The sequence below is a fragment of the Netta rufina genome (assembly GCF_964035555.1).
Source record: "Netta rufina genome assembly, chromosome: 5".
Taxonomy (NCBI): domain Eukaryota; kingdom Metazoa; phylum Chordata; class Aves; order Anseriformes; family Anatidae; genus Netta; species Netta rufina.
This window is the reverse complement of record NC_140128.1, coordinates 41,845,731-41,868,230: the sequence shown is the minus strand read 5'-3', so window position 1 is coordinate 41,868,230 and position 22,500 is coordinate 41,845,731. Positions and strand designations below refer to the sequence as shown.

General features: G+C 41.5%; 2 protein-coding genes across 3 annotated transcripts in view; both read left to right on the top strand.

The window, feature by feature from the left end:
- Positions 1-7,547, top strand: part of PRORP (protein only RNase P catalytic subunit) — a 45,660-nt gene extending 38,113 nt beyond the window's left edge. For both annotated transcript variants that reach the window (XM_084287003.1, XM_084287004.1), the window contains 3 exons: positions 3,857-4,005; positions 5,465-5,660; positions 7,121-7,547. In XM_084287003.1, coding sequence (XP_084143129.1) covers positions 3,857-4,005; positions 5,465-5,660; positions 7,121-7,261 — 486 coding nt within the window. In that variant the 3' untranslated portion in view covers positions 7,262-7,547. The remainder of the gene's footprint in view (positions 1-3,856; positions 4,006-5,464; positions 5,661-7,120) is intronic.
- A 4,355-nt stretch (positions 7,548-11,902) lies between these two features.
- On the top strand, positions 11,903-22,259 carry PSMA6 (proteasome 20S subunit alpha 6). The gene is made up of 7 exons (XM_084288586.1): positions 11,903-12,107; positions 15,200-15,294; positions 16,233-16,314; positions 16,583-16,738; positions 18,497-18,675; positions 20,552-20,646; positions 22,051-22,259. The coding sequence occupies exons 1-7, from the start codon at positions 12,032-12,034 to the stop codon at positions 22,106-22,108; spliced, it is 741 nt and encodes a 246-aa protein (XP_084144712.1). The 5' UTR covers positions 11,903-12,031; the 3' UTR covers positions 22,109-22,259.
- The last annotated feature ends 241 nt before the right edge of the window (positions 22,260-22,500 follow it).

Here is a 22,500-nt window from a genome sequence, read left to right as displayed (position 1 = left end):
CATGCACTTGTGTAAAAGGGAGATTTAAGTATGCATTTACTTCATGAGGCTGTTGTACAGCTAAAAGAATGAGGATATGTTTTCCAATGGGACAAGGACTGTCTGCCCCTTCAACATAACTCCGGTGTTTTATCCTTGTTCAGTCGTGCAGAATTGGGCATGGGGGTTGCTGCAGAACTATTCCCAGGAATTGGTATTGAAGCATTCCCTTCCAATGCAAATATGTTAATAGATAATCCTCACCTGAAAAGTGATTCTTTTAAGGTATAACTTGATGATTTTTAAAATATAAAATTACCAGCTACAGCATTTTCAGTTGCTCTATTTCACATTGGCAAAGCTTGGGCTTATGTAATGTGGGATTGTATAACGTGGCTAAACCCCAGCATGTTGCTGTGGGGTTTGTGCTCTCTGGTTTCTCTGATCCAGGAGTTTCTGCCCTTGAGTGTGAGCTCATGGCCCCACGAAAAGAAGGTATCAGCACAACTGAAAAATTAAAAAAAAAAAAAAAAAAAAAAAAAGGTGCATTGTGCTATGAGGGCAGGAGCGTGGTGGTGGAGGGGAAATTCCATGAAATTGCATTGGTGCAGATACAAAACAAATATTCATTTACTTGTGGGGAAATAGCTGCCTGCCTTTATCTCCGGGACTGTCCCAAGGAAAGATAAATGTATGCACTCAGCCAGGCTACTGTACGAGCTTGCTGCTCTTCCACTGATCCACAGCTTAGGGTGCAGAAATAAGAATCAGAGCATGCACACTGTACACATGCATCCATTTTATGCTTTTCCTATAAAAATTAATAGCAAAATGCTTCAAAGATCCACGTTGGGAGATACCATACATATGTGAGCAGTGGTCTGCACTCTAGCACTGATCTGTGTGCAGTTTCATACTTCCTTGTGGCTGCACCCTGGCTCCATCCGAGTCCAATTTGCTAACCTGCTGTGAACACGAAACTGTTCACGTTGTCGGTGAGGTGTTTAGGAGAAGCTTGAGAAAGACCTCATTAAACGAAGACTGGGACAGCACAGTGATTATTTAAATGTAGCTGATAATTGAAAGGGATTGCAAACAGATCCTATTCTGCAGCTCCTAATGAGCATGAATGTTGTGGGGAGGGATCTAGTGATCTCTACAGACAGTTGATTAAAATGTCTCTGGTTCAGAAAGAAGCATGGACCCTGATGTGCACTGTCAGAGGAAAAGAAATAAGACTCAATGAAGTGATAGCTGTTTATATAATCTGGTAGGACTTGCAGTACCTTGTTGCGTGGCAGTGATGTGTGCAGCACAGCAGCAGTTCACAGCTTCCTGGTGTTTCTCTGGCTCAGCCGCATCTGGCCACGTGAATTGAAGGAGTCAGCCTAACCATGCTCATTTTCTCTTCCCTGCAAAATGGCAGTTCACAGTTCTAGTTTTCAGAGAAAATGAGGTTTTCATATGCTCTGCTGACCAATTTTGAAAGATAATATTTGTAAATAGTGATAATACTAGGTATTACTATTATATATGCTATTATAATATCTGTTATATATTTATAAAAGCTCATTCTTTTACTAATTTTGTAATCCTCATTCTTGAGAAAATGAATAACGTGGGGAATGTGTGTGCTGCACATTTTTAAATGTTTTCCACACACTGCTTTTTGAATAATTATCCAGCTGAACATCTGAGGTTTGCTGCCCAGCTAGTGTGGGAACATTCAGAGGGTGCCTCTACACGGAGCTGTTGCTCATAGAGCTCGACAAAAAAGCTGCTGCCTATAGCAAATGTGCATTGTGTAGTGGTAGATAACAACTCTCTAACTTTTGGAAATATGAGATTAATAAAATACTCTTTTTTTCTAAGCGAGATATCACTACTTCTGCTTCTTCGTTAACAGTACTATGTTGATTTTCCTCTATGACTAAAGCGAGTGTTATTATTGTGTGTCTCATGTCTTCCTTTCTTGAGAAGCCACCAGGCGTGGGAGTAGACACACTCAGGGAAACCCCCCACATAAGTTCTGAGCCTCTCTGTAGACCACCCTTGTTAAGTGCCCAAGCCCAAAATGAGATGAAATGCTGTTTTGTAAAGTTGTGTCAGGCAAGGGGGTGCGCAGAACAAAATTATTTGCATCTTGTGAAATCAAAACCAATTTCTATCTTCTATGTTTTATTTGTGTAAGTAAAGTTTAATCTTTGTGGCAACTAGAGGAGGGACAACATGCTGTTATGCAAGGAGGAGATTCTGTTTGTTTTTAATGGTGAGTCCAGTTGATTTTATTAAGATTTAAGGCTGGTTTGAGTTTGTCCATTGCAAAACTGTAGCTAATTTATACCCACACCTCATTTTTTTTTCCCAGAAGCCCTTCATAGCAGAGAACCATGTATTCTAATAAACTGTAGGAGAAGAAGGTCCATCTGACTGCCAGATACATGGCACACTTGGTTTGAGCTGACTGCAGGTCCTCTGCCGAAAGGGGCACTCACACTTGCTGGCCTCACTACCTCCAGTGATTTCTTCCCATAATTTCCCCTTGTGTCAGGTCTTTCAGTAGTGTGGCTGCAAGCTCAGCCCTGCAGAGAATAAAACAATCTCTTGTTGGATTGGTGAGCTCACAGGTAGCTGGGACATTGCTAGATCCCGTGCCACTGAAGTGGTGGCAATGTGTGGCTTGAGACAAGAATGAGTGGGAGTACCCCTTCCACTGCTACTTCCAGGTAGGTCAAACCAAAGGCATTGCCAAGTTGTACTCTAGGGTTGCAAGAAAAAATCTTTCTATTTCCTGGAACAAAGGCTGATGATAACAAATAATGATAATGATCATAAAAGGAGAGGAAAGAACAAGAGAAAGAGAAAGGTAGTTGGAGGTATAGCAGGGAGAAGAGATAATAAGAGGGAAGTAGCTAGAAAAGCTATAAAGGGGGATTAGAGTAAAATCGGGAGATTGCACATCAGCAAACAGAGTTGCACATTAGGAAACACCTTTCCCTGGAGGTTGAGCATACAGTCCTTGGCCTTCAAACATGATGTTCAGTCTCAAGAAAGAGTTTTCCTCTTTCTGGGCAGTATTCAAACAGCATTGCTTTGTGACCAACCCATGGTACCAGTCTGCAGGCTGAAGGTCAGTCTGTGCTGTCACCTCTGGGTGAAGCAGGGAGGGGAAGCCAAGGCAGCAGTCGTGGCCCCGATGCCCGTTCAGAGCAGCACATATTGCTGAACTGGCACAGCTCAGAGGCAGGCAAAAAGTCCCTCTGAAGAGCTGCCAGCATCGCAGTGAATTTGTCACCTCAGGATGTTGGTTCATAAGTGGGAGGCTGGCCTGGATGTGGCTTTCACAAACCCTTATTCCTGAGGTCACGAATTTCCTTCTGCTGTAGCTTGCTTCTTCCCCACAGGACAGCCCAGATCAGATGCAGTTCTGGAGTTTGGACAACAGGTGGGGCTGGAACGGCTGTGTGGCTGGGGCTCGGTCCTCTCCAACACCACCAAAGGCTTCTCTGCTGAATCATTCCCAGGGCGAAATACTACTTGAATCCCAAAGTGATTCAGGTCCCTCAGCTGGCTCTGGATTTCTGAAATCTCCTACTGAATGCAGGCATGTCAACCTGCAAGAGCTGGAAAGGCTGAAAATAGCAATGCATTTTCTGTGTTTTGAGAACAGCTTCCTACAATCTTTTTTGTTGTTGTTGTTTCCTTTGTTATTATGGACTCAGGTTACTTATCTACATAACTTGTGTTGCAGGTAAGAACTGTAGGAAATGAGGGTATGCCAGAAGTCCCTCTACCTGACATGCAGATGTGAAAGTGTTTCCTGCCATTCTTGTCTTACAGCTAAGGAAATTGTTGGTTTTGCTTTTGTTTTCTGCAGCTATTTGAGGCTGTCAACTGCCTGGCAAAAAACAATGCCCGCTTGCTTGTGCTGGGCCGCAAACACATGCTGGTCAACTCTTCAAACTGGAAAAGAGAGATTATGAAGGAGATGCAGAATAAGGCAGACTTCTTCTTTGCTGAAAATATGTAAGTTGAAGAAAGAGGCTAAGCTTGACAGAGATCAACACCTGGTTTATGTGCCTTTAGTCAGTATTAACAGCTATAGGTTTTAGTACCTTTACTTGTATCTCCAGTTTTATACGTGCAAGAGAAACATATCCCTTGCTATACTTGCTGCAAACAATGATACATATTAAAAGATGCATTGTGTAAAATTTCATCACTTAGAATTGGGCTGACATCTGTATGGTTTCCCATGATATGTAATTGTTGAAAGCACCGCCAAGGATCACACTGGCCTGAATTTACAGCATACCTCAGTAAACTGTCGTGGTTTGCTGTGTAACCCTGCTCAGAGGGAGATGAGGTTTGTGCCTGCCCAGTGATGCTTGGTAGCAGAGGAACGTGGAGAGTCTGGAGCAAGGAGTTCCCTTTTGCTCCTGCGGTAGAATATTTCTGAGTGGAAACAGACTGACTGCTCCTGTCCACTCAAGCTTGTCCAAGACTGTAAATTATTTACTTGTCTCTGCCTCCACCCCACTGTCCCCCTCCTTGCCCTGCTTTTATAATGAGTCTCAGTCTTCCTTCAGTGCCAGCTCCACCTAGTTTCCATCTGATTTGGGCTCTGTTGATCATTTGCCTGTCTCTGCCACTGCTCCTGTGTTCTCCCAGTTCCCAGAACTTCTGAACACATTCCTTGTCCCAACAGCCAGTCCAAGTCTCTTCTGTCTCCTTCTTTCAGATCTGTTCTCATGCATCACCCTTCTAGTTCTTGCCCTTGTCCTCTTTGCTGTTGAATCACATTGCTTTCTTTTCTACTATCTGAGCACCAACAAAGGGGACACAGTTACCAAAGGATGGAGAGGAGAGCCTCACTAATCTCAAGTCATGTCGCTTGAACTATTAGAGTAATCCATAGCAATCAGTAAGTTGTTTGAAGCAAAGTTCTGCTTCTGAACCTTCGTCAGCCAAGGGGTAACTCCTGCCCATTATAAATGAACTTTTAGAGGTTTTTCCCTAAAACTATTTCAGTTTAACAGCAGCTAATATTGAATATATTTTGCAAATAATTGTCAGGCCTTTTTGGAAGTTCATTCACCCATGTGACAAAGACTCACAGATTCATGCTGTTGGTGGGTGATTATTGTTTGCATTCCAACAAAGTTTTGGGGCTACCCTTACTAGTTTCAGTAGTTCTGTTCCACATACTGTACTGTTAAGTTTTATAGCAAAAGATGATATCATTATATTACCAGACAATGATGAGAGGGAAGAGTGCTCTGTGTAGCACGCAATTTTTATTGTAATCTCTGACTTCTGGTGCCTCATGGTAAGCAGAAGTTATTTATTTTATCAGGGGCCTAGAGTAGCAGTGGGAATTTTCAGTGATGCTGATGAATAAATCCCAGGTCAGCCTTTGATTCATTTCCTGCAGCCAATTACTGCCTTGTGAATGATGTCTGTCTTTTCCATCTGTTTTGTTAAGTTCTGAAGATGATCCCTTCTTGTTATATGCCACTCTTCGATCCGGCAAACGCTGCAAGTTCGTTACGAGAGACTTCCTCCGGGATCACAAAGCTTGTCTTTCCGACAGCCTGACGCGTCATCTGTTCCGTAAGTGGCAGCGTGGACACCAAATAGTCCTTTTTCCTTCTGTAGGAGGAAATCCTATGAAATTTTTGGTAAGTTTTCTTCTACGTTCAGAAAGCACACAGAGCGTGTTTGTTAAATATAAATGATTTCAAGCTCAGTAGGCAAAAAGATTTTTGTTGGAATATAAGAGGTGGATTTGGCTCAAAACTTCCATTTTTACTGAAAATTCACTATATTCATAAGGCATGACACAGACTTGTTAATGTTAAAGAAGCAGCCCTTGGAAAATACAGGCATTTCAGTATTCACTGTAATATTATCCTAACATATCTGTAAAGTTTCATGAAAGAGAGCCCAGAATAGTCATGTTTGTAGTCGATATTTAGCTACTGAAATCACAGCATACCAAGCATTATATCATCGTATAGCAGAATGCTCTACTGCTTTTGTTTAGGAGACAGAAGTCCTCGTGATCCATGAAAGTATATTAACAGGAGTGCAGCTGTTCTAAGATTTTTCTAGGGAAAAATTCATCACGTGCCATTCCATATCCTACAGTTTCTTGCTGTCTGATCCCTCTTTGTTGTTATTGCTGGCTTAAAGGAATACTGCACATACGCAGATTCATTTCCTTGCTGCTCGAGTTAAAACTGTAAATTAATGTTCATCACTTCAGTCAGACTGCAGAGATACAGGCTTATAAGCATGTAAGACTGACAGCCTTTCATTCAGTGCTGCCATATACATTTCTTTCTATGGAAGCAAAAATTGGATGCAGGGTTACCTGAGTAACACAGCTTTAGCTGCATTTTGTTTCTTTCTTTTGTTGTAGCAGGGCTAGTAATTTTCACATCTTAATTCCCATGCAGGTTTTGCGTATCACACGTTCCCAGTTGTAGACTTCCAAGATTATACATACACAGTTAAAATGTGTTCTGAGAGCCATAATTGCAAACCAATTATCTTTTCTATTTGGGTTATGTATGCTGAGTTAGTATATCTGTAACAGAGTAGACCAGAAGAATAGTTTTTATTTGGCTGGCTGGCTGCTTTGGAACGTGCTATTGAGAACCCCTTTTCTTATATCCTCCTCGGCATAGAGCAAATCATTTCTGCAAAGAGATGCAGTGGGAGAACGAACACAGGATGTCATTAATGCACTTTATCAGTTCAAACTGGTAAACTCCACACCCTGAGCTAAATCCCAGTTGATTTCATTTAACTGAACAGAAAAACTTTGCTTTCTCTGAAAATTCAGTGCATTATGTTCAAGTCATTATTATCTGGTGGAGATTGAAAATGTATTTTTTTAGCCATTTATAATGACCCCTAGACCACAAAATACTGAAAGATGTTTTAGTTTTTCCTTCAGTGCTAAAATTTATAATTTGTTTGTTGTGGGGAAATAAATGAGAGTTGTTAAAGAGATGAATCCATGGAGATTTCTAAGGAAAATGTTGGAACTTATAACTAGCTATAAATGGTATTTCAGTAGCATATCATGGAAAGTCTAAAAACAAGTTTGTTTGTTTGTTTTTTTATCCTACAGCCTGCTTTCAGTTATGACATTGTGGTACAGACTACAGGGGACACATGGCATATCCCCTATAAAGACGTTTATGAGGAAAAATATTCATATCGAGTGCCAAGAAAATGGCTCTGCCTTCATCGGAAGTACAGAAGAGTGTAATTGCACAACCTGAAATTTCTTCTTTTTATTTTTTTTATTTTTTATTTTAATCCCTGCTGCCGACTAAGAACAGAATACACATAGAACAGCAGTACAATTACGGGATTACTGTGTGAGGCATGTAGCTAAAGAAAATTCATTAACTGTGTTTTGTCAAAATCATTCTTGAAGTAAATCTGTTAATATCAGTGGGGGTCCAGCAGGGATGAATTAGGTCCACGATTTCCATCTTTACTGGCAATTTCTGTAGCCTCAATGTGATTTTGAATTAAAACTTGTTTTTCCCTCCTGGAATTTCAGGTTGTGTGTTTTTGTTTTTTTATTTACCTGGTTTTGCTCAAGCTTTTCATCTACACTGAAATTCATGAACTTTGTACTTTAAATAAATAAACAAGACTTCAGAGTGCCTTCAAAATTGGCATGCTGACCATGCAACAGTATTGCACACTATCCAATAAATAGAGGTACATGGGCCAAATGGCATGTTTACTATTCATCAGGCACGCATAGCTCTTAATACTTTCTCACATTAATTAGAATTAATTTGATTATACAGAATGTGAAAGATTTGTTGTAGCAACATATATTAAGTTTTTGTCTGTAAGAATGAAAAAACAACTAGTGGAATATTGTCTGGTTCTTTCAATCTTAAATTTGCTGCTTCTGACAGGATTTTTTATCACTGGAATAATTTGCTTATGGAAATACTTGTTTTTTCTAAACAAAAAATGGCAAAAACTAGCAATTCAATAATACAACAATTAAATTTTGTACAGAGATTTTAGTGAAACCTCTCCCAAAGCACGAAAAGTAGTATCTATTACAGTGATTGTTTTGTAAGTTGTCATTTGTGTTTCTATAGTAAAAGCATTTATTCCATTTACCACGCCTTTCTCCCCCCAAAACATGGAAATACCACATTAATCTCAGCTAAAGGATCACATTTTGTCACATTTATCTTGCACACTAAGAAGCCATCTGTTTGAAACTGAGCAGATCTTTTTGAATACTACTTGCAGTTCTGAGCTTTTTCTGTTTGATGACAAGCTCCCTCATGTCTCTTAGCGTTCAAGCATGTTCCCTGCTATTTTTTTCACAACAGTCCTGACACTTATTCTGCTCCTGGTGTCCGTTTGTAAAGTGGCAGGTTTGTTTGGCACGTAGTCATGTCCTTCAAATAATGTACAGAAAATGTAGAGGAGCTGGATACCTCTTAAGCTAACCTAGAACCTTGGTTTTAAATTCATCAGGTAGATGGTAGAATTCATGACAACCCCCTGTTCTGGCAGAATGTGCCAGCTCTGGTAGGTCATCTGCTTTCTGGAGTCCTCCGGGAATGCAGAGATTGGGTCTTCTCTTGCTCCTCAAACTGATTTACTTCTAATTTGTCAGAAGTTTGTCTTTACAATTCTCTAAGTCCAACAACTGCCACATCTCCTTGAAAATGCAAATATTGCATTGTTACAGTGTCTGCTCCTGCACAGGACTACTTCATTAGTAACCATTGCTCTGTGGGAGGGTTACCCTCTGATGTAGTTCCACGACAGCAGAAGCTGATCTAAATGAGTGTTGTTACGGTCCCAGTGTGGTGCTAACTTTGGTTGTTCTGCAGTCCTAAGCAATTCAGAGCTGAGTCAGCTGAATGCAAATGCTATAAAACTTGTGAGACACATTCACTGAGGTTTGTATTTTATCTCACCCTGGTCATTAACAGACACGCATAATACCAACATCTAACCGGAATAATTGCATCCCGCGCTTCCTTTTGACCGAAACCAGACATGTCCTTAATCGCTCAGGTTTCATCTCAAAAACTGTTCTTAGAGAGATACGGTAATACTTTCTAAATATTAACACTTCCTGAATACACAGTCTTAGTGTGAGTAGTTAATACTGAATGCTAGTATGTGTGCTTTTCGTGTTGCTGTCTATCATGCAGAGGTTCTGCAACAATTTTAATCCATGGTCAAGCTATGAAATGGTTACTTTTTCAGTGCTCTTTCCTTATTATTTGTACTGCAGGGGATGGAAGGAGTTTGTTAATCACTGGCAGGATGAAAGGGAGCATGGAGTTACGTGCTTCAGAACGTGTTTCAGTGTAGGAGTTGATTGAATCATTTGACAGCTTTTGAGAGCCTGTGAAGCATTATCAGGTGGGGTGTCGCTGCAGTTCTTCCCCATACAAATGAATTTCCCTGTGCAGGAAATTTATCCTGAAGCCCACGGTGCCATTGTCGTTGTAGAGCTGGGCAGGTCATTTTGACTGGGACCATGTTCACCTTGGGGAATGCGCCAGTTATTTAAAACCAGTCAACCAGAAGAATATACTACTAGTTGTGTGATTTAATACACTGCCTAACGTGTCAAACGACAGGGAGGCTTACAGTTACCCCACGTAAATGAAGTACTATAGTAAGTAGTTGGGTTTAGTTACTACATATGAAAATTTTTCTTTGAGAGAATGTAAGAAATTGGTTTAAAACCTCAAACCTTTTTTTTTTTTTTTTTTCTCTGAATACATGAGTATTAGAATTAGCTGAAATAATACAATAACACAGTACTGATGCCATCAACCATTAAAGCAGTAAGTTTTCTCAGGGCAGATATTGAACAAACCAGCCAGAGGGAACACAATCTGGAAATCCGCAGCAGGAAGATGTCCCAGGATTAGTGTGAGAATTATTATGATTTCATTTTTAATTATGTTTGCTGCTAATGCACTTTGTTGTAGCTCCTTATAAGGGATGAACAGCCTCCTCTCTGGAATGAATGAGGAGATGTTAGTGACCTAACCACAGGCATTTTCAATTTCATGCCACCTGTTTCTGGATATTTCAAAGGAATTCTGGGGTGTTTTATTGGCAACCTGAGAGCCAAACCAAAGCAATCTGCTAGCAAATCTACTGACATCTACCAGATCTACTTGACATCTCGTACTTATTAGTACTGTTGTACAGTGAAAAAACAAGGATTTTTAATGTCTTCCTCACATTAGCTTATCAGATTGATGAGTCCACATTGAAAGCCAGGAAGGCAAGTTCAGGTAAGTCCTCTGAACGTCGCAGGAGTTGGTGCCACCATAACCATGGCAAGTGGCTTTGGTGCCCTTTGCAAGCACTCTGAGTGAGAAGAGTCAGACAGAACAACACTTAACTTGGCCTGCCACGTACCATGGGGACGGAGACACGCTGGGAAGACAGACTTGAGGAAGAGTGGACTGATTCAGCCTTTACTGTAGTTGTTTTGTGAATAGTTTAATCTCCGTGATTGCCCATTTGCTGTTTATTATGTTAAAAAGATGTGAGAATAGTCTTTCGCAGAATCTTGCATCACAGACTTTAATATGGTAGGTAAGAAGTGATGAATATTACACCCAAAATACTTGATAACTCTTCTGAAACAAAACCATCATTTGGAAGCTGATGCAATTGCTATATGGATGGAGAAAACTTCTGGACACTGTATCCCAAGAGTAGTATGACTTCCACTCTGTCATATCCATGGTGTTGAGTAACCGTTTAATCTTAATCTTGGGTTTAATCAAATATTTAGTCTCTCATTTCAAACAGTTAAAAGTAATGGATTTTCTCACTTGGTTACTTTTTGGCAATCGGGCTGAATTCTCTCCATTTCTCCATCCCTTTTTTCTCATTGAGAATAAAAACAAAGAACGTGACATTAAATTCTAGTGTTACAGTATGGAATAGCTTTGTGCGTGGTAGGAATTGGAAGCCAGGCACCCTTAGCGTGGGGAAGGGGAGGTCTTAAGCAGGTTGTAAGAATCATTAGTGTTGCGGAGGGAGTGCACAGGGACGGGGTGCTTGCTGTCTCTGCCAGTGCAAAAGTGGCATCAAACGGTGCTGGCGAACAGAAGGCTCATACAAAGGGTGAAGTTTCAGATGCAACCACGCAGTGCGTCATGGTGCTGAGCCACCCCTTGCCACGGCCCATCGTGGATGCGAGAGGTTCACAGGAGTTCACAGGGAGACCAGCAAGTTCATGAAAGAGAAATCCAGCAGGGGTTATTTAATAACTAGACGCTATCTCTGCCCCGGGAAGTCCCTCCAGACGGCTGCAGACAGGGAGAGCATTGAGGGAACGCCTCACGAAAGGCTCCCTGCAGCCTCAACAGCTTCTGGGGCTGCTTCTGGCCACAGCTGGAGACAGGCCACCAGGCTGGGGACTGCTGCATCAGAGAACAAACATTTCATAGCTGCCCACGGAGCCTCTCCCTAATGAGGGGGACAAAATCTGTCTCTCGCAGCGTGTGGCGAGGCGCGTTGTTCTTCCATTGTATTAATAATTAAGGAGAGCTCTGTGGAAACCATTAAAGCAGGCTTTTTAATGCGTGGCGTGCACCTGCCGCAGGAAAACGCGTGCAGTAACACTTTCAAATGGAGGCTCGGACATCAAAACGCAGCCTTCCCGGCTTTTTTATTGAACTCTGAGGGAAAATAACAAATAACGACAGCGCTTCCCACACAGCGCCGGGGAACTCCGCGCGCCTCACCCACAGCCGGGGCTTTCCCGCCCCGCCAGCCCCGTCAGGGTTCCCCCACCCCCCTCCCGCGTCCCGCACTGCGCATGCTCGCCGGAGGCGCGCGGCCGAGAGGCTCGGGCACGCGCGGCGGGGCGTGGAGGAGAGGAGGCGGCGGCGGCGGCGGGGCGCGCGCGTGCGCCGAGCGCGTGACCCGGAAGCGCTCCCTCAGCCGCCCGTCCGGTAGCGGCGGGGCCCTGCACGCTGCGCGCCCCCCGCGCCCCGCGCCCGCCATGTCCCGCGGCTCCAGCGCCGGCTTCGACCGGCACATCACCATCTTCTCGCCCGAGGGACGCCTCTACCAAGTCGGTGCGTGCCCGCCGCCCGCCCGGCCCCGGAACTGCCCCGTCACGGGCCCGGCCGGGGCAAGGCCCCGCCGACAGCGCCTGAGGGGGAGCGGCCCTGAGGGGGGCGGGGAGGGGTGAGGGGGGTGCCGGGCGCTGCTGCAGGGCCCCCGGTGGCAACGCGGCCGCCTCGCAGCCGGGCAGAGTTCGTCCAGCCCCGGTGCGGCCCGGGGAGCCCCGCGGCTGGGCCCCACGAGGCGTTGTGGCCGCATCGTCCTGTTGCTGGCAGCCCCCCGGGCCTGGGGGCTCTGCCCCAGCTGCAGGGGTCTCAGCGGCAGTGCTCTGCGGCTGCACGGCCATCGCTCCCCAAGGAAAGGAGGCTGCGGGGAGCGGGCTGCACCGATTGTCGGCAGCGGCCAGCGCTTTCTGCTGTGTCTGCCACTGAGCTTTGCTCAGGAAGGAGGATGCGTGGAGCAGGCAGCGCAGTCCTGGATGGCCCTTACAGCAAGGCACACCTACAAGCATGGCCGTGTTTGGGTGGCTATGCATCAGCAGAAAGTCGCCAGCTGCCTACATGCAGTGCCTTCTCAGTACCTGTTGTTTACGTAAGGCTTGGATGCAAGTGAGGCTGGTAAGCCTTACACATGCAGGCAGTAGGAACAACGCTTCCCTGCACAGGGTGTCAGTGGAGGCACGATGGAAGAGGCATGGAGTACGGCCTTCTGTTGCCATTAAAACGTGCTGGTCGGCCTGCATCACCTTTCTGGCTCTTTCTCTGCTGCGCTGCTACTTGCTGAGTATGGTTTCAGCATCCTGCAGCAACGAGGGAATTGAGCCTTCATTTTCTGCCCCCTGGATATACGCATCAACTGTTGTTAACCATTATGATAATATACGAGAAGAGTCCATATCTTCCATATCTTTCCTGTGTCTGAGAAGCAAGTTCCTGCACGCCTATTTGAGACCATCTGTTCAAAGGTGTTTTGAGTACCCATCTGTTAGGGGAGTATAGGGAGGGAGGTACTTAGGTGTGCACAGTTACCTTCAGGTAAGCCTGACCTCACTCTGCCTGCAGCCAGGCTGATAACTTGGGCATGGTGCCACGCAAATCTCTGTTGGCTAGCACCTAGCCACAGCATGGGCAGAAAACTGCTTGTGGTCAAATGTGTGAATCTTTCTTTCTGAGTTCTATACATCCTTATCTGTGTGCTAGATGCAGACTATTAGGTGCTATCGAGTATGGACACATCTCAGGCTTTAAGGCTGCCTTAAAACTTGTTTGGTTTTGTTTCTTTTCCCCAGAAGTTTTTGCCTGAACAGAGATTTCCAGTGTAGTGATACTGGCCTGAAATGCCAGCGCTTTGCCTTGCATCTGTCTTCTGAAGCACAAAAAGCTTGTGCCTTCAAAGTGTTCTCAGAATAAAAGATAGCAGTTATTTCATATGAATTTCTTGTTGCTGTGATTAAAAGCCTTCAGAGAATCAGTGCTGTCTTGCCATCTGTTAGTTCCAGTTATCAGAGCTGATGTTTCTTCTGAGGGAACTTCTGAGAGGTGAAGGAAATGGTAGAATTTCTGATGAATAGCAGAAAACAGACTTCGCTGCCAGCAGCAATATTTATTTGGACTTGCTATACTGGAACAGCCACTTCACCTTTTGGCTTGTCTCTTTGAACACAGCATTACAGGTAGCAATAGGAACAGACAAAGGGGGACAGCTCAGGCAGGGTGCCCAGGACCATATCCAGAAGTGCTGCCTCATGTTTAGATGGGACCTCTGGTGCTCCATTTTGTGCCTGTTGCCTCTCCTCCTGGCACTGGGCACCACTGAAAGAGCCTGGCCCCATCCTCTTTGTGCCCTCCCTCCAGGTATTTAGGCACACAAATAAGCAGGCGCCACACGCCCCTGGCCTGGAGCTTCAAACATGGGTGTTTGTGGACAGTGCTGGGGCAGTGCTAGTTGTGTTTCAAGGCTCTGTGCTTCGCTGCAGGCTAGCATGGGTATGCCTTGGGAAGGCAGGTGGAAGGGGTGAGCAAGATGGTGCATCTAGTGGAGGGAAAAGGGGAAGGTTCCTTATGTTATGCTAAGGTAACCAGTAAATGCTGGGAAGTTTGAGAGCACACATACAGAGCTCTCAGTACGTGGCAGTTACCCCTTCCACAATGCCGACTCAGGGTATCAGACACTGACTTTTTGCAAGATACGTTTTTTCATTTTCAGGTGATTCCTGTGCTGTTGCGCAGTTTCTCCCACAAATTTGAACACAGCTTTTGAAAAAACTTTATTTCCTGCCCCTACTGTGTGTTTTTTTTTTTTTTTTTGACAGTAGTGGTAGCAATGTGTTCTGGGTTCCAGCCTCATTCACGTAGCTAACAAAAAAAAAAATGGTCTGCATCTAACTAGTGCCTGAAACTTGCTTTTCCTGACCAGATATTAGGAAGTTCTGAATGTTTGTCACGTATTGCCAGATAAAGGTTTTTAAAGGTTCTTGAGGCTTTTGAAATCATTAGTGAAGGGAAATTTATTTCTTGGAACGTATCTCGTAAATCTTTATCATTGTCTGATTAATGCTCTTTAGTAAGCACGTGGATTAATTTTTGTATTAAAAAGCAAATAAAAGCATTGCAGCGTTTGAGCATCAAGACACAAAACATGACAATGAGCTGGAAACTCAGCTTCTCTGCCTTGCCTGTTATTTCAGTTCTCACCTGTATTCAATAAAGTCTCCAAAAGAAAATTGGCCTTACAATGGCAATAATACTTGAAATACTAGATTCTGCCATGATAAATTTTTTATGTAGGGATTTATGGTTACTGTAGGTTAGTGTCGGCCTGTGCAGAACAAATTCTGTTGCTAAGTGCTCTAATTGAACAAAAAGGCCAATTATTAGAAATGTTTGAAGGAAGCAATAATAGCAGTTCTGTGAAGACAGACCAGTGTAACTTGCATCAGGAAGTCTTGCTCTTTGTGCTAAAGAGCTTAAAGACAAAGTGGTACAGAAGTGCTTGCTGTTAAAAAGGCCAGAACTTGTTGAGATTTCTATGGGAGGAGGTGTCAGAGTTGCTTGTACTAATATATCTAATAGTGGTTTTTATTAACTTTTACATATTTTTCTAGAATATGCTTTTAAGGCCATAAACCAGGGCGGACTTACGTCTGTAGCTGTCCGTGGGAAGGATTCTGCAGTAATTGTAACACAGAAGAAAGTACCTGTAAGTCTGCTCTTTATATAAATATAACATTAATGTTGTGTATTACCATTGACGCATATAGATGTTTGAACTGAATTTCGTGTCATTCTGCTTACTGTCATTTCAGCCCTGTTTAGTGCTCAGTTGTACATTTCATCCCTATGTCCTGTGATTTTTCTCTGCAGCTGTTGAAGGGATAAAGCTGAACTAGGGGCTAGGCTCTGGTGTACCTTGGTATATGTGCAGTATTCTGGCTTGTAAGGGTTGAGCTGTCCAAAGTCAGTTTTCTGATTTCTCTTCCTTAGTTCTTGCTAAGAAAGCATAATACTGACAGCACCACAACAGCCGGAGTGTTTCAGCACAGTGGTGATGTGCTGTTGATGAAGGGGAGCTTCATCACGCTTGCATTTGAAGGGCAGCATGCAAGAGGGACTCCGGTGTTTATATGCCTTGCTCTCAAAGTTGCTTCAGAGGGAAGAGGCCTTTGTGTTGGTCATGCTTTAGCTGTCAGCATTTTCCAAATACTGAGGTTTTTATCTTCCTCATTATTTTATTTGTTCCTTTGCATGTGTACAGCAGTAAGTAGTGGAGAACCCAAAGGACAAGTTTTAGCTGTTGATTCTTCTGGACTCTTCGGTAGCTACCAGTTTGTTGTACTCGAAGGCCTTATTGCAGCCTTAAACTAAAAGGGACTAGATTTAGATTAGATACAAGGAAGAAATTCTTAGCTATGAGGGTGATGAGACTTCTCAAGTTGCCCAGAGAAGCTGTGGACGCCCCATCCCTGGAGGTGTTCAAGGCCAGGCTGGATGGGGCTTTGAGCGGCCTGGTCTGGTGGGAGGTGCCGTGCCCAAAGGTGGGTGGTGGAACTAGATGGTCTTTAAGGTGCCTTCAAACCCAAACCAGTCTATGATAGCATAGCATATCTATGATAGCAGATTATTTCTTCTTCTCTTTAGGACAAGTTACTGGATTCCAACACAGTGACTCATTTATTCAGCATTACTGAAAATATTGGCTGTGTGATGACAGGAATGACAGGTATTTAATTCACTATCTTTTTAAGTATCTGGAATGCCTGTGGTTTTTGGTGTTGTTTTTTTTTTTTGGTTGGCCAACTGTGTATTGCGTAAAACTGAACCTGTGCTCTAGGAAACTTGTTACACTCGATCTGGTCTTAGAGAACTTGTCTAGATCTAATGTGTTTTTTAAAACTTAGAGTTGGGCGTGGAATTTGCATTCTCAACCAACGCTAGGAATAAATGTGGTACACGTTCATTGAAATTAATAATTAGCTCTCTCCCTCTAGCTGACAGCAGATCCCAGGTGCAGAGGGCCCGCTATGAGGCTGCTAACTGGAAGTACAAGTATGGCTATGACATCCCTGTGGACATGCTGTGTAAGCGGATTGCAGATATTTCTCAGGTCTATACGCAAAATGCTGAAATGAGACCTCTTGGTTGCTGTAAGTATAGTGTATGAAATCTCTGTTTCATGTCTAAGCTTGCAACTTTGAGTATAAGCAATTACCCATTTTTAAATTGTGGAAAATGATATGAATGTAACCAAAAGAGTAAGAGGGGTGAAGAGGCAGGTGAGAGAATAGTGTTGGAAGTCTTGAACTGGAGCCATGATTTTACCATTGACTTAGCATTTAGACTTAATGAAATGATTTAACTGCTTTAAAACATGTTGCTATTTCACCTTAGTTTTTATGAGCCTAATCTGTTTGCACAGTGATGGCTGTGAATGGAAGATGCTCTTTTTACCAGTGTCTGTGTCTGGGTAAATATCACACACACATGAAGAATGCAGATTGTGAAGATGTTCAACTTTTTTTTTTTTTTTTTTTTTTACTCTGAGTTGTGTGTATAGGCTAAAAGTAAGCTAAATTGGTGCTTTTAACTTAACCATTATCTGTGTAATGTAGGGAAGACACACTTAATAGTTCACTTGCAAAGATTTCTGCACCAATCTGGCTCTATAATAGCAAATGCAACCTAAGTTTAAAAAAAAAAAAAATAGTGTGTAAAGTTTTCTGCATATACTTGGTTGTCCTTGTATTCTGAGTTTGGTTCTGACTTGTTTTTTTTCCTTACATTCAACCATGAGTAATGTGTAACCGTAGTGTTAGACTGCCTGGGAACTGGGGTAAAAGACTTAATGTTTCCTCAATTGCTCGTTCACTAGACGTTCTGCCTAGATTTCTTTTTGTGTCGTTGGTTTTCTTTTTTAATGAAAATATTTTCAGAAGTGATGAATCACTTCTGGTAATCGTACTAGGCACTAGCACTTCTTGCTAAAGAATTAACATTCAGGGTTACACCACAGTTTCCATGATGGGGCAATTTTTGTAGGCTTGTACGCTTGTAATGTTCGGGAATGATCATTTATTTCGTTGCTTGGCATTTTCCATGCCCTGATACCACTGGAAAGTGAACTTTTTTCAATCCAAGAAGAAAAATGTATTTTTCCTAACTTTGGTTTGTAAAAAGATGAAACTTTTTTTGTTGCAGCAGTAGCTGTTCAGAAGCTGATAGCTATAACTGCTATTTAAAAGTTGCACAAGTATAAAGCTAAAAGTATTAAGATGCTTTTTTTTTTTTGCAGTTGTTATTTTTCAGTTATTTTTAATATGTATACTGAGACTATAGAACTCTAAATGTAAAAGTGTAGCTGAATATTGCTGCGCTTCAGAGATTTGACCAGTTTATGACTAGATGTAATGCAGTGATTGTCAAGTTATAGTCAAGAACTCAAAATTGCTATTTTAATATTTCACTTCAGTGTATTGTGAAGATGCTTTCTTGTTAAAGACATCTTAACCGAACGTCTGTTTATGCTTTCGAAGTGTCACCGTCACATAATACACAGGATGTGAATTGTGGCTGGGTGAGCCTTGTGTCAGGATTAAACTTGTATTTCCTGACTTTGTGGTTCTTTACTACTGAGTCTGGCCAAAACATTGCTATGTTTAACAAGCAGCTTTCTTGGGGGTGACAGAAATCTAGTCTGTTCTAAAATGAGCTGCGTGCCTGGTATGAGACATTGGTAAGAAATGGTGAATTATAGATAAAGGAGTCACAGGTCTAGGTATTGGACTGGTTTCCAGAAATGAACTGCAGCATGCATATGTCTCTTAGGAGGGGAGTATCTTTAGTGGTCTTCAGTTCAACAGAACAGAGAAAATCAGAAAAAAATATTAACAAATTTTCCCTTCAAGGTATGATTTTGATTGGTATTGATGAAGAACACGGCCCTCAGGTGTACAAGTGTGACCCAGCAGGTTACTATTGTGGATTCAAGGCCACAGCTGCAGGAGTTAAGCAGACAGAGTCAACCAGTTTTCTGGAAAAGAAAGTAAAGAAGAAATTTGATTGGACATACGAACAAACGGTAGAGGTAGGTTGGTGGAGAGTAATATTTATCAAAGTATTTTTAATGATTGTTGTCTGTGCAGGTTTGTGATACAGAAACGTGTTACACGTTTCCTGTTTTCTTACAGCTCTGTATTGCTGCCAGAGCAATTATAGCTATTCCAACCAGAAAATCTTTTGAAAGTATTTGGCAAGTGTTTGGAGTCATGTAGTCTGCTTTTTCTGCGTGTATTAGTTGAAGTGGAATCCACACGATTCTGGGCATATCAGTGGTTTTTGTTGTGTGGTTTTTTTTTTTTTTTTTTTTTTTTTTTAGTGTCTGTTAAAACAATTCTCCTGTTAAAAAGCATTTCAAACAAGGTGGGGGTTAGTGCCCATCTGTCAGTTCAGTAAATACAGCAACAATTACTGTGCCTGCTGTGAAAACTGTTGTTCAAGGCCCATTATAAAAACATACCCTGTTTATCCAACAGATTAATGAACTGTATAATAACCCTTACTTTTTCACTTACACTGTAGAGACCTGTCTAAACAGACCTCTTCCATGGCGCACCTGTTTCTCCTGCCTGGTCTTGTTCAGCTCCCATAATGTTAGGTTTCTTGCATCACAAGATCAGTGGAAATGAAGTATAATAGCCTAAGCAATTGACCCCACTGTGAGATGAAACAGACTTGTATTAACATATATGCGAATGCTATGCAAATTCAGAGCTCCAGCTAAATTGCTTCTGGAGTCTACATTACTGTGAAAAAAAATATTTAAAGGGGAAGTTCTTCAGTATAAATGCACCAGTTTAAAATGTCTGTCCAAAAGGTGTAATATACCGATTTCTTAATCTGTATTTTTTTTTTTTTTTTTAATAAAAGATCTTGAGAGGATAAATACTTGCAACAGATGTTGAATGTATTTGAAATTCTGTCAGAGACCCTATTTTATCCTGGTTAAATAATCTTCACATTAAATGTATTTTTCTGACACTGCTTGATTATACTGTTGAGATGTTCTTCATCATCAGAAAGTTCACACAACTTTTTTTTTTTTTTTAAAAAAAAAAAAAAAAAAGCTTGCAGTGCTTTAAAGGTAGTTTTCCATGGATAAGTTGTGTTGTGTTTGTTTTCTTTTAACAACTTGGCTTCCATGCAATCTTCTGATAAGGTGTCTACATAGTTTCATACAATTACTGCAGAATCAGTGTATTGTCAACATACTGGAAATAAACTTTAGGAAAGTCTTGTCGGGTGTTCTATGCTTCCTAAAACAATACTGATGAGAATTATATGCCAGGATGTCAGAATAACTGATTTGGAAAGCATCTGGCTAAGTAACTGTTTTACAGAACTCGTTTTTGTGCTCACTCGTCATTTTAGGAATACATCTTCAGCATTATTATGGCTTGACTGCAAAGTATGAGTGAGGATGCAAAGAACACCTTTTAAAATAGGTGATGATTAGGATGGAAAAAAAGAAAAGCAAGTTGTAATTAAATGCAATTTCTAAAAACAGGTGGTGTAATTTTAGTTAGCAGAAGAAAAGCCAAGATGGAAGCTACGCAAGTGATGTGCTTTGAGTAATCCTAGATTGTAACAATGATGTCGGTCTTGATTGCCACTTAGGAAACATGTTCTGTCCTTGGGACCTGGGGTTTTAGTCTTCACCTGATAAAAGGTTTTTGTTTTGTCTTCTTTTTTTTTTTTTTTCTGCTAAGAAAATTTGATTTTTGTAGATGGGGTTTACGAGAGAGAGAAGGTGAGAGGAAATATATTTTGTAACAAAGGAAAACTATTTGAAGCTTTACAGCTAACGTTTTGAGGTGGAAGGAAATAGTTGTTAATGCTAGGTCTACTAAACAATACTTCAGTGCTTTCTGGTTAATGACGGGTTTTTTTTGGTCATCTTTCAGACAGCAATAACATGCCTGTCTACTGTACTATCCATTGATTTCAAACCTTCAGAAATAGAAGTTGGTGTAGTCACAGTGGAAAATCCTAAGTTCAGGTAAGTGGTCAGTATTGATAAAACATGGTATTTCTCTGGTTATGTGTGATTAGTTTTAACTTACTGTGTAATAATAAATTCAGAAAGAGAAAATTCAGAAATTTAAAATCATGTTAAGATTAATTTCAATTTTTGACCTGGTTAGGGGATCCAGTGGAGAAAAGTGTTGTGTTTGTAAAAGTATGTTTTTTTTTTTACATGGTTAAAACGTGTTTGTGTGTTCTAGATATTTCTTTCATGCTTAAAAGATTAAGTAGTTTTGTTTATACTAGTATCTGTAGTTCGCTTTCAAATCACAGCCATGACAGCTAACTCAGTAAAGTCTGTTATATATCAGGGTTCATTCTGAAAGTCCCTTAATTTTTTTTTTTATCCTTTTCTAAATGGGAAATGACTCTTGCTCATCTCATCATAGTGTTTAGGAGCTCTAGTATGTAGCTAATAGGTTATGCATTTGTATGATTTGAAATAATCTATTTAAATTTGACAAGATTAAAAGATTCTGGGTTTGAAACCACTGTGCTGATTCAGAACTCGCTGAACTTTTACTTTCCAAGTACACTGTGTTCCAGCCTACTGCGAAAGCGAGACCTGCCATTTCCTCCCCTCCCCTCTGCTTCTACTATTGTCTGAATCTGAGGGCAGCCTTCTTTGTGCAGCATGGTTACACAGACAATACCTGGAAATCTTACTGCTGCGGGCTATATCTCACATCAGATACAATGTGCTGAACAGCCTTCCCACAACACAGCGTACAGCTGTGGAATTACACATGAAAGAATGGGAGTTCTGGGGTCTTTTAGTTAATGCAGCAGGACCTTCTAGGTGTATGTTATTTAAAATTTGGCTGAGTCAGACTTGTTGCAGAGGAGTTCAGTTAATTTTGCCTTAGGTTTTCATTGTGTTTTGGTTTTCTTTGTCATTAAAATAACTAAAAATAAATGAAGGGAAAAGTCCTCTGCTGCTTTAGTCTAGCGACTCAGTAGGTGGGGATTGGAGAAAGACTTCAAACTTTTGGGTCCTACAGGTGTAGGCTTTTGAATGGTTCCTAATGTGTAAAGTTGACATGCAGTAGTTCTGCATGTCAACTGTAGAAGCGTGTGTCTTCCTTGCAGTAATTGTGTTAACTACCATGCTCATTCTTTTAAACAAGGTGCCAGCTTGCTAATATATTACTCACGAGGAATTATGTGTTCTTTTTCTACCGTTTGCCTTCTTTGCTCTCTGTGCTTTTGATTCCTCCTTTATTTTCTGAAAATAATTTAAATGTTGTTTTGTGGCCCTGGTAGCAGGACGTTAAAGTTTGAAAGATGCAATGTGTAATACTGATTTGTGTAGATACTAGGTTGGAGTTTAAGGGGAAGAATCATTGAAGCTATTTAGGATTTCTTTTTGTTCTTTCAGGATCCTTACAGAAGCAGAGATCGATGTGCACCTTGTAGCTCTGGCAGAGAGAGACTAATTAGCTTTCCCATTTCTGTTGTCTGTGCTTCTCACCAGGATATTTGGTGAAAAGAAAACACTTATTAACGGATTTAGATTATGGAATTAAAACAATGTTCACTGTATGATGTATTTTACTCTGTACAAATAAAACAGAGGTTTTTGAAATACTTGTTGTCTTTTAAAGTATTTTTCTTAACTTTCAGTTCAATGAAGTTCTCATCAAAATGCTTGATGACTTTGAATGTTTCTGTGATTTATTATATCTGTTAATTGTATTTTATGAGCACTTTTATACTTGGTTCTGTATTTTTCATCTGAGCTATATGACTCCTAGTGTAAAGTTTCATATCAGCTTGTGGTGTGTGTCTCTTGAGATAAATCTTACATTTCCATGCGTTCTCTTGCCCA

Bases quoted from the DNA above. Each gene is read 5' to 3' on its own strand.
- PSMA6 (XM_084288586.1), top strand. From the start codon at position 12,032: ATGTCCCGCGGCTCCAGCGCCGGCTTCGACCGGCACATCACCATCTTC. The intron at 15,295-16,232 runs GTAAGTCTGCTC...TCTTCTCTTTAG, and splicing joins TAACACAGAAGAAAGTACCT to GACAAGTTACTGGATTCCAA. The intron at 16,315-16,582 runs GTATTTAATTCA...CTCTCCCTCTAG, and splicing joins TGTGATGACAGGAATGACAG to CTGACAGCAGATCCCAGGTG.